This window comes from Penaeus vannamei, chromosome 23 (assembly GCF_042767895.1).
Source record: "Penaeus vannamei isolate JL-2024 chromosome 23, ASM4276789v1, whole genome shotgun sequence".
Lineage (NCBI taxonomy): Eukaryota > Metazoa > Arthropoda > Malacostraca > Decapoda > Penaeidae > Penaeus > Penaeus vannamei.
This window is the reverse complement of record NC_091571.1, coordinates 13,952,586-13,967,585: the sequence shown is the minus strand read 5'-3', so window position 1 is coordinate 13,967,585 and position 15,000 is coordinate 13,952,586. Positions and strand designations below refer to the sequence as shown.

Genomic DNA, 15,000 nt, shown 5'->3' with positions numbered 1-15,000 from the left:
GCTGTGGAGCCTGTGCTTGGCAGAGCCGCCGACACTTCTGACCTTATTGGGTAGGGATCGGTATGGTCCGACAGGGCAGGACTCTCTACCAAGATAAACTTCATTAGGGAGGTCATGTTTACGGAAAGTAATCTTGGCAATGTTGGTGTATGACTTTCGTCGGCCTCTGGGAGAATTGCGTAGCATTGCACTGACATTGCATCATAGTGAGGTTGACAAGTAGGTCGTTTTCATAATCTGGCCAATCCTTGACATAGACAGGACAATCAGTTGGGAGATGGAAACCGATCACAGACGTAACTGCGATAAGACGTGAACGGTCGTTCCGAAACGGCTGCGCAAGTAAACTTTGCCTTTTTGTTTTTGGAAACGTTGAAATAGGAGAGTATTGTCAGAATAAGGGGCTCTAGGGGAATCAAAAAAGCAATCCCACAGTTAAACTGAAAATATTATTTTAAAGATTTGTAAAGGTGATTGTAGTTGAGGGACAAGGACGTGAGGAAGATGGAGTGTTGTTGAACAAGGTAGTACTACAAAAGTAGACGGGAAAGTGGACAGGAGGAGGGAATATTAGTGGTAGAAGAATGGATATCGGAAGGATGGGTAGTTGGAGTTGAAGGGGATGTGTTGTCTTAGGAGGGATTAGGTGGAAAGGGTGTAGGGGTGCTATGAGTAAGAGGGGGATGGATTTCAGGAGGATAGGTATCGGGAGGATGGATATCGGTGGTGGACGGAATTGAGGGGGTTAGGTTTTATTGAGAGGGAGTAGGAGGAAGGGGTGTAGGGGGAATATGAGTAGGAGGGCAATCATTTCAAATGTGGAGGGATCATGAGTTATGGAATTTTGTGTCTCGAGCATATAGCTCAAAATGTCTTCCATAGTTTCTGCAGTGGAGTTTCTTGGAGAGTTTTGTGAGACAAAGGTTTTCTTATGAGGGGGGAAGAGGAGACTGGTGTCTGAGGAGTAAAGGTAAAGGTAGGTGGAGGTGAGTGTGCGGTAGGGGAAGAAGAGGGGAACGTTTCGTCTGTCTACTGCGGGTAGTGCGGGGAGGGAGAGGGGGTGGTGTTGGGGCTGTACTTGAGATTGGAGCTGTGGTTGAGATTGGGGTGTCTGGATTTAGAGTAAAAAGAATTTGACTGGGGGAGGTTGAAGGTAGGAGTGGAAGTGGGGAAGTAAGTAGGTATAGGGGAGGGTGTAGGAACATCTTGAGGTGGAGGGGGATGGGCAGAGGAAGCGACATTACTGGAGTAGTGAGTATAAGAGAATAATCCTCGTCGGCGTGCTTCCTGTCTGACTTCATGTAGAGTGAGACCATTTTTCTATCTGAGAGTTGCTACCTCAGACTCGAACATATAATTGGGACAGCCTCTATAAAATACATTATGGGGGCCGCCGCAGTTAGCACATGTGCGTGTTTATGCTGGGCAGTTTGATCTGTTTTGACCGGGTTGGGCACAGAGGAGGCATCGGTCTGTGGAGCTGTAGTTGTTGAAAAGATGGCCAAATCGCTAACAATTTTGACATTGACGGGGAGGAGGTTGGTATGGTTGAACAGGGAGGGATTGTCCACCAATGTAGATACGAATGGGAAGGTCATGTGTACTGAAAATAATTTTGGCAATGTTGGTGGGTTTCTTTCGATGACCTCTAGGAGGAATGGAGTAGCAATGTACTGATATCACGTCCTGGTCTTTGAGGCAGCCGAGTAAGTCTTCTCCACAATCTGACCAATCTTTGGTATCGACTGGGCAGTTTGCTGGGGAGATAGAGACAGTTCCGGTACAAGTATTAAGAGTTGGATGAGGTTCTGCAGGGATGGGGTTGCCAGAGAGATCAGTTAGTTTTGATAATGCTATAGCTTCAGCTTCAGATCTGACTGTTACGAGACGGGAGCGATCGCGTCGGGTACGGAAAGGGACTCTGCCTACATGTTTTTGGAGACATTGTTGAAAGAGAAGAGTGTTGCCTGAGTAAGGAGCTGTAGGGGGGATCACGAAAAATCGGTCCCATTTAGCTGGGCTAAATAGAGTAGTTAAGATATTTGTAGGGTTGGTGGTGGTAGAAGGACGGGGGCGTGTGGAAGCGGGAGTGTTGTTGAGGGGGGTAGTATTACGGAGAGATGGAGAATAAGGCTGTAAGGTAGTAATAAGGGAGGTTGGGGTGTTTGATGAAGAAGGTTGTAGGGGTAGAGTTGATGAATTTGAGGAAGTTGGGAGGGTAGGAATGTCTTCTGGAGATTGAGTCTCTGCTTGGGTGGGTAATGCACTAGTAGGCATTGAGGAGTGGGTAGTAGTTTCAGTGTTCAGTGGAGTAGTAGTTTCAGTGGAGTCGTGGTCAAAGGAGAGCCTGGGGTCGGGGAGCCGGTGAGGCTATTTGATGAAGGGGCAAGCCTCATTGCCCCTAATAGGGGTATTGCATCTTCATTACTGGCCATGGGAAGCCTTGATTATGTAAAGGGAAATAAACAGTCCACCCCCCCAGTGCACTGTACGGGGGTAAGGGCTAGATAACTAAATCGGGAGTACCGTGCCCATAGTTCCTGCAGGCCGTTCAGGACTGGCACAAAGTCAGCCTTTCATCCTTTCAGCGCGGCTCTTATACCTTATGAAGTAGATAGTAGAAGGGATTGGAAAAGGGACGGAAACAAACAGCTGGAGGGGAAAAAGACCATGCAAAATTAGTTGAGTCGAGGGCTGAGGCCCTAGACAGGGGAGATCCCTGCATTGGGTCTGCCTCCGTCTCCTAAGCCCCCCCCCCCCCACGACAACAACGGGCAAGGGATTGGGGGGGTGATAGGTTGTGTTGGGAGGGAGTAGGAGGAAGAGGTGTAGGGAGAATATGAATAGGAGGAGGATGGATATCGATATTAGACAGAGTTGAGGGGGATAGGTTGTGCTGGGAGGGAGTAAGAGGAAGAAGTGTAGGGGGAATATGAGTAGGAGGGGGATGGATATCAGCAATCTCTTCGAGTGTGGAGTTGTGGAAATATGTCTCAAGCATATAGCTTTGAATATCTTTCATAGTTTCTCCAGTGGAGTTGGTTAGAGTCTTGTGAGACAATGTTTTTCTTATTAGGAGGGGAGTAGAAGACTGGTGTCTGAGGAGCAAAGGTACAGGTAGGTGGAGGTGAGAGTGTGGTAAGAGAAGAAGGGCTGATAGTGCGGGGAGGGAGAGGGGATGGTGTTGGGGTTGTATTTGAGATTGGAGTGTCTGGATTTAGAGTCGCAAAAGAGTTTGACTGGGGAAGGTAGGAGATAGAAGTGGAAGTGGGAAAGAAAGTAGGTACAGGGGAGGCTGTAGGAATATCCTGGGTTGGAGGGGTAGGGGCAGAGCGAGCAACATTACTAGTGTAGGGAGTATGAGAGAAACCTAGTCGGCATGCTTCCTGTCTGGCTTCACGCAGAGTGAGACCATTTTTGTATCTGAGAGTTGCTACCTTATACTCAAACTTGTAAGTGCCACCATGGAAGCCCCACCTCTGCATATATCATATATACCTTTTCCAGAGTGCCAAAACCAAGTGTATAAGGGTTAAAAGGATTGGGATCTGGTAACACCATTGGTCTGCTCTTGTGTGTTGAGATATATATATAAGTTGCCTTGTCCCTTCTGTTGATGTACATACAGAAGGAAGTGCACCTCACAGACAGGGGCCATTACTGGTGTATGGGTCAGTTCCAGAGTTAATGCTGACCAGACAACAAATAAAAAGGACTGATCTGAGGACTTCTAATAAGAAGCCTTGACTGTTCTAGCTATGAGTATGTATTATGTGCACTCGTGTATAGATGTAGATATGTACCCAGATGTTGTAGTATACTTTAAGCATTAGGTGACAATTACAAGCTTAGTGTAAAATGTATTCTTTCTAGTTATAAAGCATTGATCTAAGATTGTAAGTAAGTCAAACATGCATTGTGACAATGACTATGATTGCTATTGTATTGATTACAGGTTTGACAGAATCACAATAAATAGTGAAGTGAATATGATGCAGCTGTTTCACCTTAAAGTGCCACAAATACCCTAGGTGCATAAAACAGCACTTACAGTGTTTATCCATGTATTGCCAGATCATGGACCGGATAACCAATGGCTGGACAACCAAGGGACATTATTTATTTATTGAAAATTAACATCTGTCATTAGTGACATATCCAAAATATAGCGATGGGTAAGGCTTGGGGGCTAAGCCCTCGGGTATGTTTTTTGGTTTATAAGGCAATGTTTATGGATTCCCAGAATGGATAATGGTGAAAACAAATAAATGTGCCAGACATCAAAGGTCATACAGCACAATGATAAAGTATTGTGGGGAAAAGGCTAAAAATTTGTTAACAATTACGACAAAACAAGTCAGATGTCAAAGGTTGTAAAACGTTGTAGTTTAGTATGGTAATGAAAAGGTAAATAGGGAAGAGCAAACGGAGTACAAAAGCTGTTCAGGACTAACACAAAGCCAGTCTTTCATCCTTTCAGCATGGCTCTCACACCTTAGGATGTGGACAGAAGAAGGGGATGAAGAAGATAAGGAAAAGGAAAGGGAGAGAAGAAAAGATGGCATGCAAAATTAGTTGAGGCATGGGCTGAGGTCCAAGGTTAGGGTGATCCCCTGAATTTACTGGCAAAATTATCATTAGAAACGTCTATTGTTCCTTTAATTGTTTTCCCGTGGTACATGTTTTCTCACTGCTTTAAGGCCTTTTTGTGCTATTTAAATTCATAATCTTTCCTTTTGTGAACTAAAATTTTAAATCATGCTTTTCTACATAATTATTTAATGTTTTATGCATTCTGATCAGTCCAATTTCTAATTGACTGCATTAACCACAATCCAAAGATCATGCACATGCATATATTCAGTATTTTTCATTTATGCAGTGTTTTTCCTCTGATTATTTTCTTTCCTTTCTGATTTTCAATAATGTTTTCTTCTGACTTGGAGCAATTAATTTTTTATTACAAAACAACTAATAGAATAATAAGTACACAAATATGTATAGAAAAAAATGTGCAAGTATATACACAAATAAATTTAGATATATAAACCTTACATAAATGTAAAGTGAAAAAGTAAACACAACCTACCAATAAAAGAATGTAAAAAGAAAGAGAAACTCTTTTGATCTATTGTTTTAATATAAGACTATTTACAAATAGTGATGACGCACAAGTCTGTACAATACAAAAGTTGGAAGAGTAAAATCCATTAGTTTAAGAAATATATGACTGCAAAGATGTTGTCATGTGACCATTTTAGGAAGCGCATCATTTAAAAGTAAAAGCAATTTGAATCTAAAATTATATGAATACTTTTGATAAGACTGAAAAAATAAATACAGGGAAATTTAACATAATGATGTGCATTTGGTAAACAACTATAGGGAACTAATTCTTTGTGAATAAAGACAGAAAACAGTGTCTGTAATCATATTACAATACTCTAACATCACAAGGTATATACTGGAAGATTTCTTTGACACAACTGTTGCATGTATGTACCATAAAACTTGCTACACTGTATACCTGAATGTGTAAACTCTATGGCTCACATAAGCTGTTGTCCATTTTATTACTTAAGCATTGCCTCTGCATGACACTGTAAGTGATCCTGTTTTTTGGGTACTGAGGCCTCCAGTCAATCACCAGATTCTTATGAAGATAATGTTTCCAGGAACTGATGATTCTCAACATTATGTAGCTGATGATAGCAACATATAAAAAATATATATCATGTTGAAAATTACAACAACACAATCATTCCTCATACCTACATAAATGCAAAAAAGGTTTTAAAATACTGACAAATTTAAAATTACGATAAATAAAGAACTTCTAAATTATATATTATGAAACTAGTCCTCTTCAGACTTCTAGTCCACAATTCTTGTGGCAAATGGTACATAAAATAACTTTTTTTTTTTTATCATCACCATGAAGGTTTTTGGCCTTTATTCTTCCTCATAGTGATTGCTTGATTCTTACAATAAATGTTCAGATATCTTAGTTATAATAACTTTCCTTATATATATAAAATGATATGGTAGTAGCTGATATAATTCTGTGTTAAGATTTAAAATGAAAGACGGGCTATACAAGTTGGCTGCACAACACTTCCCAGCCACTTCCTCTATAGCAGGAACATCTAAAACCCTTGAGACTAATAACAGGAACTGCACTGCACCAATCATTACATGGGAAACTTCTGAATAGGATAAGTACTTAGCTTTTTTTCCTAACTACCTGACAGTACAAGCTACACAGAAATATCTTGCATGACTTCAGATAGGGTCCACATCACATGATTCACTAATATAAAGAGGGTATATACTAGTTACACAGTTCTGTCGTTTGAAAATCACTGAATTTCATAAGACTCATATCTCCCTGCATTAGTGTGTTCACAATTATGTGTACAAAGTCCCTAGATGTGACTTTCAAGAAAAGAACAAACTTGGAGAGGATAATCATTACTCTATCAATAATCATTTTCATTGCAAGAATTTCAGAATGCAGGTTAGAGTCAAATTCAGAGTAAGATAAATACCACTGGAACAATTATAAATCAGAATTTTTTTTAAGATCAAAAGATTTTAAATTCTAACTAGAAGGGAGGGAAATACTGGGCTATATATGGCTATATTGTTGGTGGATCCTTATGGCGAAGGTTCCTCTGGAGCAGCTGCTGTTCCTTCCTCTGAATCCGATGGTGGTGACTGAGAGGTCCCTGCACTGCGCTTTGGAGAACGAACTGTGTAAGGGACCTCACGCCTTACTACCTCCTTTTCAAAGACATTGCGTGCAGAATTATACTTGGCCTCGTAATCAACTTGAGGGTCAGGTCTTTGCTTCTGATCCTCTTGTTGACCATGACGGACCTTTGCACGAGGACTGGCAGGAAGGACGGTAGCGAGATGGGCCCGATAGGAGTGAGGTTCAGATTGAGTTAATGGCTGGCTACTCGTTGCACCCGAAGTGGTGGACTCTGATGGGGGTGAATCAAGCGCTGAGCTGAGAGCTTCCTCCCGTGAAGTGAGAGTCGCCTCCCCTAAAGGAATGTTATATGGGCCTCGACTATGGTAACCAGATGAGGTGTCGGTTGAGGGTGTGGACTGTCGAGTATCGAGATTGTTTTCATCTAGTACAGCAGAATGTGCACTGCGATGGTCTGTATAGCAACCCGAATCTCTTCCATGGTCACCGCGGCGTAGAGCGGCATCAGTGGTTTCTAACATCTCTGGCAGATCAGGTTCCGGTTCGGAGTCTGCATCATGAAGCAGTGCCACAGCAGTAAGCAGTTTGGCACAAGTTTCAGGATCAGTAATGCCAAGGCAATCAAGATCTGCTTTCTCCACATCTCTAAACTGTTCCAAATCTTCGTAACCATTTAGAACAAATACCTGTAAAAGGAACCATATTAAAATCATGCCGAAACAATCAGATAAAGTAATAAGAAAGCTAACATCTAGGATAGGACTCTGTAGATTATAAATCATCAAAAATACTAAAGTCCACTATACACTAAAGTATCAAAAATCATTATGATTCTTTTGCAACTTTAACTAATATTCTCAGTCATAATAAAACTCTACAAGCATGATTATTTTCTATAAAAATAATAATAATAATTCATGACATAAAATTTATTTTATTCCCATACAATCACTACAGGTAAAAAGTAAACACAGCAAATGCCTATACAATTTTTTTTTTTATTTACAGAATTCACATAGGAATGGAAATAGTTTATAAAACTGTATACCCAGTATTACAAAAAAATTCTTATCCTTGCTGTTCAAATACCTGTATAAGATGCCCCAGATTGAGCCGTGTCAGCAACTCCTCTAACGTTCTGGCCCGGCCTCTGCGCGGAGTGGTCCCCCGCCACGGCCGATGGCGGCGGGCAGGGCGCTCCACCTCCTCCTCTACCAGGATGAACTTGAAATGACCAACCCGGCCATCCACACAGCCCTTCCAAAGGCCTGAGGGGTTTTTGGCTATGATGTCTATTATATCATCTTTCTGCAAAGGAATTAACGCAGGTGAATAAGATGTGCACAAAATGCAAGGTGGAATGTAAATGTTTTCTCTTCTCCATTTCATTTCTATTCTTATTTTTATTCTCTCAACTCCATGTCAGTCTCAAACTCCTTTTTTATTTCAATGAATAAGTGTTTATGCATTTTTAAAAAAAGTCTTTACATTATTTATATTTCTTTTTTCTCCTTTTCTCCTCTTTTTTCCTTTCCCCTTTAATTTTTTCTCCCTTCTTTGCTAACAATTCATCCCCTTCTTAATCACACTCATTTATTTCTTTTCTTACTCACCCCTATCTCTTGGCCCTGTCTCATCCTCATTCATTTCACTTGATTATAATTGAACAAACGTGCAACATGCACACACACTTTTAGACTTACTCTCAAACTATCTCTCACTTACACATTTAAATGCTCACATTGCACCATTACATTTGGACTCCTCATAATCATACTTTTATCCTCTTCTGTCTCTTCTCCCTCCTCTCTTTTCTCTCCTTCCTCCTCTCTTTTCTCTCCGCCATCCTCCTCATTCTCTTCTCCCTTTTTTTCTCCTCCTTCCCCTCTTCTCCCTTCTTTCTTATCATCCCTTCTCCCTCTTCCTCTTTCCTAATTCCTCCCTCCTTCCCCTTCCCTTCCTCTCACCTCTTTCCTCCCCCTTCCCCCTCCTCAACCTTCTGCCTTCCATCTTGCCTCTTCCCTCCCACTCCCCCTCCTCCCCCTCCTCACCCCCTCTCCCTCTCACCTTAAACTTGAGCGCGTCCCTGTCGTAGGGCGAGGGCTGGCAGTCGACCAGGGCGCGCGCTCGTCCTATGAAGGGGCCGGTGTAGGGCTCCGCTTCCTCCCCGGAGAGAGATGACCGGTTGCTGCCTGATGCTGTTGCGGCTGCTGGAGAGGCAAAGGTCATTTGATAAACCTTTCCTAGAATTTAGAATTGGGCACGCTTATAGACAGTGACAAAGAGGTGGTTTTCATGTTATGTTTTGGCTTATGGTTTCTGCAAGTTTGTCAATATCACCGTATCATTAAAAAATAGTAATTGCAACTTTTAAAGTAAACCATATTCACGCGTCTGTAAAACAATTAGGTAGTTCAAGAAACATGAAGTCAACAATATTATAACAATACACATCTCTCTTGTCTAAAGAAAATAACTCGGCACAAATTTCTATTGTCTAAAAAGGCAAAACTCCATCTGAAGAAACACATTGCAGCACTTTCACCCGCTTCTCTAATCAAACGTCTCGGCTCGGGATTTTAAGCGTAACGCACGAAAGGCGGAGACTCACCCAAAGGCGCTGACGAAGGTATGCTCTCGTACGACGACGCCGAGGGCTGCAAGGGCGCGGTCAGCGTCGCCCCCGCCTTGTCGGCCGAGACGCCCGCGGGCCCGGGGGAGCTGGAGGTGCTGCCGCGGGGGCTCTTGAGGCGGGAGATCTTCTTCTGCATGTCTCGCCTCAGCCCGCGCATCCGCCCCACCAGCGAGGCCGAGCCCGAGCGCTGTGGAAAGATCTCGCGTTAACTCCTTCGCTCTCGATCAAAGACAACCAGTCAAGCATTCAAACATTAACGCATCAACTCAATTAGTTTGACTCTTTGTCTCATCAATTAAAGATCAGCAATTGAGAATTTCTAAAAATAGTATCATTGTACCCGATTCCCAAACATCAAAAAACACATCAGCAGAAGAATTAAGAAACCAGTAAACCAGTAACATACTGTATAAGCTATAAATATTAGGCCCGCTCGAAGCAACGGACACAAGCATCATGCTTAAAGCCCAGAACCGCTTTTTCACTCTTTTTATTACTTCTCTCACACACGTTACGTACATGCGTGTTTAAGTGTTCGTGCGAGTGTTTATATATTTTTTATTTTTCCTATTCATTTATTTCTTTATCTATCTACTTATTGATTCACTTATTAATCATTTACTTAGTTTGTTTTATAATCTATTTATCTATTAACATATCATGATTTGTCTATTCATTTACTTATCTGTTTATTTATTTACGAGACAAGAAGATCAGTTACAAAACACTTGACTGAAAATTTGAACTATTTGTACGTAAATTCAACTTAGAATGCCGTGGGCGTATTACCTCGGTATAAAGAGTTAACATATAAGTGGATGGCAGCTATTTACAAGGACCCGAAAGAAAGAAAAACAAGATCGTCTCTTAGAAGACTGTGAAAGGTTTGCTCCCTGTAGACGGCTAACAACGACGCTACTATTGCGGCGGCCCCGGGGACACGAGCGACTGGGCCACGAGGGCGACTAGGAACAACGTGCGCTTACCTCAACCTCATCCTGATCCTCGTAGTCGGACGAGTGAGATGGGGAGTGGCCGTCCTCACTGCCTCCGCTCATGCTGCTCCGACTCTGCAAGAAAAAGAAGAGATGTTTATTGTATTCAGCCCGACGCTTGCAGCTACTAGACAACTGGCCCAGACACAAGTAGTGCGTATCGTATTCACACACACACGCGCGCGCACACGCACACGCACACGCACGCGCACGCACACGCACACACACACAGATAGAGAGAGAGGGGGGGAGGGAGGGGCGAGCTTAGAATAGTGAAATAGAAAGTATAAGGAAAATAAAGAGGATGATACAGGATGAGGGAAAGGGCTACAAACAAAGAGGGAGACAGAAGATACAAAAATATTTTTTGTCCGTAAAAATAAATAAATATAATGGCAATAATAACAATAACTTCACGATTCACACACAGCTTTCACTTGCGTCCAAACCAGATCGAGTGTAGGGAAGGAGTGAGCGCGGTCAGGGCAGTGAGATTTTCAAAGGGAAAGTTGTGACAGACAGGCAAGCAGCCGTCGTTAATATCGGCATTCAAGGAGAGTAGCCACAACCCGTTTGGGTGCCGGTCTGATGCTGGCTGGTCACGTGACTGGTTTCTGTGATGTGCGGACGAGACTAATGTCAACTTTAGTATGTTTATTGTAGTGTTTGTAAGGAAAATGTTAGTGTGCGTTAAGGAGTTGGCTATGCAGTGTTCTATTGGCGGTGGGAGGGTGTGGTATTCCCTGGGCTGGACGATACAATTGCAACGTCAAGGCCATTCATGTCAGTCTTCCACTTCGCACCGAGTCGAGTGATGCAAAGGTACATTTGAGGACATTATATCGGGAGGAGAAAAGACTCACAGAGCATCGCGACCTGGACGGCGAGAGCGAACGAGGCACGGAGTGGCGCAGGCGCCCCCACAGTTTCTTTAGCACGTTCGGTTTCTTCTGAGGGAGGTCGAGCCCTAGGAGCGCGTGGTGTGGGGAGGCGGTGGGGGTACTGCAGAGGGAGCGCCAATCCCCCTCCCCCTCGCCCTCGGAGGCGGGCGTGGCCGCGCCCTCGGCGGCCTTGGTCACCTGGATGACGGGACAGTCAGCGCCTCCCCGCCCCGGCCCGCCGCCCGCGCGCTTCAGGCCCATCACAGCCTGGTACTTCTGGTTCCAGGTGACGGCCTTGTTCCTCCCAAGACTGTTCCTCGGAGAGAAGGAGCCCTGCCGCTTCACGCCCACGACCGCCGGGACGCTTCGCCGCCGCACACTCCGCTGTCTCTGCAGGCTGTCTCGGAGCTGCCTCCTCAGATCTAAGTATATGATATCGTTCTCTTTCTCACTGCCATAGAGATCGCTGTTTTCGGATGGCTTCACACTTTGCACAAGTAAGTGAGAGATTTTTCGTATATGCACAGGAATATTTCTTGCTCTCTCAAACAACGTTCTCTTCTTTTTCTTGTTTCCTTTTTCGGGTTTTTCGTTAGCCCACGACTCTCTGAGGAGCTTAGGCAGCACAATGTCGGAGTTGCGCCACCGCTGCTTGACAGCGCGACTGGCAGTCTGGAAGTAGTTTAGGTTCCTGGTGTTCCTCAGCGCTACCTCCGGCGGGGGGCCGGGGGGAGGGCCAGCCTCCTCCGCGATACCATCCCGGTTCGGCTGCGGGGTGGAAGCTAAAATCAGCCCCGGTGCAGCGTGCGTCCCCGTCAGGAGAACATCCGGCGCGATCGGCGACCTACGTTCTGCGACTTCGGCGGGCGCTTCACCCCCCTCTTCCTCTTCGCACTCCGCCCAGGTCTCGTCCTCATCTTTCGCGGGGGACGCCCTGTGCTGTGGCGAAATGCTGCTCCTCCTGGAGGTGGCTTTCCGAATGGTGAGTCTCGGCCTGATCTTCCGGCGGCACGAGATCTTCCGCGTCGGACGACGACGCACGGAAGCCACGCGAGGAGGCTGTCGGGTTTCCCAGACCCACGACACCTGCAGCAGGTCCGGCGGAGGTTTGTTCGCCGGGGGTTCCGTCTGCGAGCGAACCCCGCGGGGATCCACTGGTGTGGGGACGCACCGCCCCCTGCGCGAGGGGCGATTCAGCGTGGCGCTCCACTGCTGTCCAGGGGTCGGCCCCTGCCCCTGCCTCATCAACCTCCCACGAGGCGCCGAAAGCCTGCTGGAAATCTCTGGCTCCTCCGGGGGTTCCAGGGGGGTTTCCCGGGTACCGGAGTCAACGTGACTGCGACTTGCGTGGACACAATCAGCAGCAGAGGTGCACTCTCTAGATGGGTGGTGGCGCGTCTCACAAGCATCACAGATGGTTAGCTTATCATACATGCCGTCGGGGGTGTCTGACTCCACTCTCTCCCGCGCCGACTCGAGCCTGCATTCCCCCGCTGAGCCCCGGGGCGCCCCTCCTTCCTCTGTCTCTTCTGCTCGAGGGACATCACCTTCCGCCTCGTCGTTTAAGTCTTCCTCGGTCTCAGATGCCTCGCCCACCTCGGCCTCGGGTGACTGCTCAACAGGAGTTGGCGGGGTTTGCGGCCTCGCTTCTGCTTCGCAAGGCATTTCCTCCTTAACTGATGCCCTCGTGACATCGTCTTGGGTCTCGGGGGGCGCTGTATCCTCCCTGTCAACTGGCCTCATGTTCTCGGGGAGGAGAACCTGCTGGGAATGTTCGTGCAGGATGGGCGAGGGACCACGGGCGCTACTTACTAAAGAATGATAAACGAACAAGATGGACAACATGAGACACTGACAGTTCACCTCGTTAAGTGTCTTCCATCACTGGCGCAAAATGGGAATCACTAGTCTACAAGTAGAAAAACATCACAGTTCATGACGAAGTTACAACACAGGCTGTACCTGTCCCAGATGCGCCACTCTCCCACTAGTCACGTGATGGACTGACACACCCCCTGCGAGTGCTCCCGTCGACGCGAAAACCCGCGTGCGGTTTCTATTGTTAATACGTACTAGTAAACGTCCTGCAAAAGCATTTGCGCTCACAGGCACATACACGGGAACTCACTACTATGACACAGATTGTGCCTTGTCCAGACATGCAGAGTCAGGGGACATTAGGCACGTGGGTGCCAACGCATTCGCCTCCACTTGGCACAAACTACAAATAGCCAAAACAAATGACAATTTCTATTTTAAGCGTCGCGACAGCTTGCGATGGTTACAAGTCCGCCTAGTTCAGCTGATATGTGACAGGTGATGCATGGCAACTGTCCACTACTACAGGTGGTCACTCATCGCCGTCCGCCGCTACTGCGCCCATTCCGCCCACGATTTGCATCACATTCAGACCCCGTTCAACACTGATTATCTAGCACAAAAAGAGCAGTCCGCGGGACGCAGCGAAATCCTTTGTACTGATGAATAATGCGACCGCGAGCGCCGTAAACTCGGCGTCGCAGCGCTCCTCCAGACGCGAAAACGATCACACGCAGCACTAGAGCAGCGACGGCGCGGCACGCGAGGAGCAAAGATCTGCACAATGGGATGATGGCTGCACCAACACGGACATCGCGGCGGCAGCATCAGCGTGTTATTAGAAGAAGTGCCAGCGTGCCACTGCCTCGCCTGGCACGAGCTCGCTCCCCACACACTTGCTCCTGGCACACTCCCACCTGGGCCCCCTCTTCTCCCCCTTCCTCCTCCTCCTCCTCACTCTAACACCTGTCTCCCCTCACTCCCCTTGGCCTCGAGTCTCGAGGGTGACGCAGGTATGACCACACTGCCCCGCGCCGCCTTCATAAGGCTGGTATGCGGGCAAGTATGCAGAGGTCGCCCTCGCCATCGCTGCCCTGTCTCGCGGCAACGCATAGCTGGCCGCCCACTCAGAACTCCCAGCGTGAGGGATAGTTTTCCTTCCTCCAGATCCTCGCCCTCCTCCTCCAGCTCGCCGATGCGCGCATTCCCCTCCTCCAGCCTTCCCCTTTCAGGCTGGGGCGCCCTGACCCGAGGGAACACAGCGGGGAAAATGCAGCGAGGCGCACCGCACTCGAGTGTCAAGGGGCCGGGCGCCCGTCTCCTCGGCGCGGGCTTCCCTTCCGCGCTGGCCCCTCGACACTTCAGCGTCCAGAAGTCTTCTTTTCACTCCGCTAATGATGCACCGCCTCCCTGCCACTTCCTGGTCGGCTGCCTCTCCACGCCGGGGCCGCTCGGGGAAGGGCTTCCCTGGGCGATTGTGTTCCAAATTTGCACTTAAAAATCTTCAGTTCCGAGGTGAATTCCGCCTGAAGGCAAAAGAAGAGGGCCTGGCTCTCGCAGGCATGCCCCTTCTGCGATCAGCGTATTCAGCCTCGGATAAATATGGTCATGAGTACTGACATGCGATGGCAAGCTCGCGCGCACGCACGCGTGTGTGTATGTGTGTGAATGTACAAGAAAGAGAGAGAGAGAGAGAGACAGACAGACAGACAGAGACAGGGAGAGATAGATACCACCCTGCATACATTCAACCTGTCACGCATCAACCTGAAGAAAGGTCTCCTTAAATTATCCTACATCGGCCGCGCTATCACTCAGGGTCATAGAGTATTGCTAGAGAAACATTGTTCGTATGATAATAAAACCCAGTCTCCGATCAGCTAAAAATAACTTCCATTACCGAACACTTGTTATAACGTACATCCGGGTCATAGCCCGCGGCCTCCACCTAGACCC

General features: G+C 46.7%; 1 protein-coding gene across 20 annotated transcripts in view; it reads right to left on the bottom strand.

Moving 5' to 3' along the window:
- Positions 1-5,121: 5,121 nt before the first annotated feature.
- Positions 5,122-15,000, bottom strand: part of LOC113820443 (uncharacterized) — a 101,123-nt gene continuing 91,244 nt past the window's right edge. For 13 of the 20 annotated variants that reach the window (XM_070137734.1, XM_070137735.1, XM_070137733.1 and 10 more), the window contains 5 exons: positions 10,337-10,420; positions 9,327-9,537; positions 8,783-8,958; positions 7,805-8,023; positions 5,122-7,401 (listed from right to left, as the gene is read on the bottom strand). In XM_070137734.1, coding sequence (XP_069993835.1) covers positions 6,658-7,401; positions 7,805-8,023; positions 8,783-8,958; positions 9,327-9,537; positions 10,337-10,420 — 1,434 coding nt within the window. In that variant the 3' untranslated portion in view covers positions 5,122-6,657. Of the gene's footprint in view, positions 7,402-7,804; positions 8,024-8,782; positions 8,959-9,326; positions 9,538-10,336; positions 10,421-11,208; positions 13,949-15,000 lie in introns of those variants that run through there. The other 7 variants (XM_070137743.1, XM_070137739.1, XM_070137740.1 and 4 more) reach the window with 3 other exon arrangements.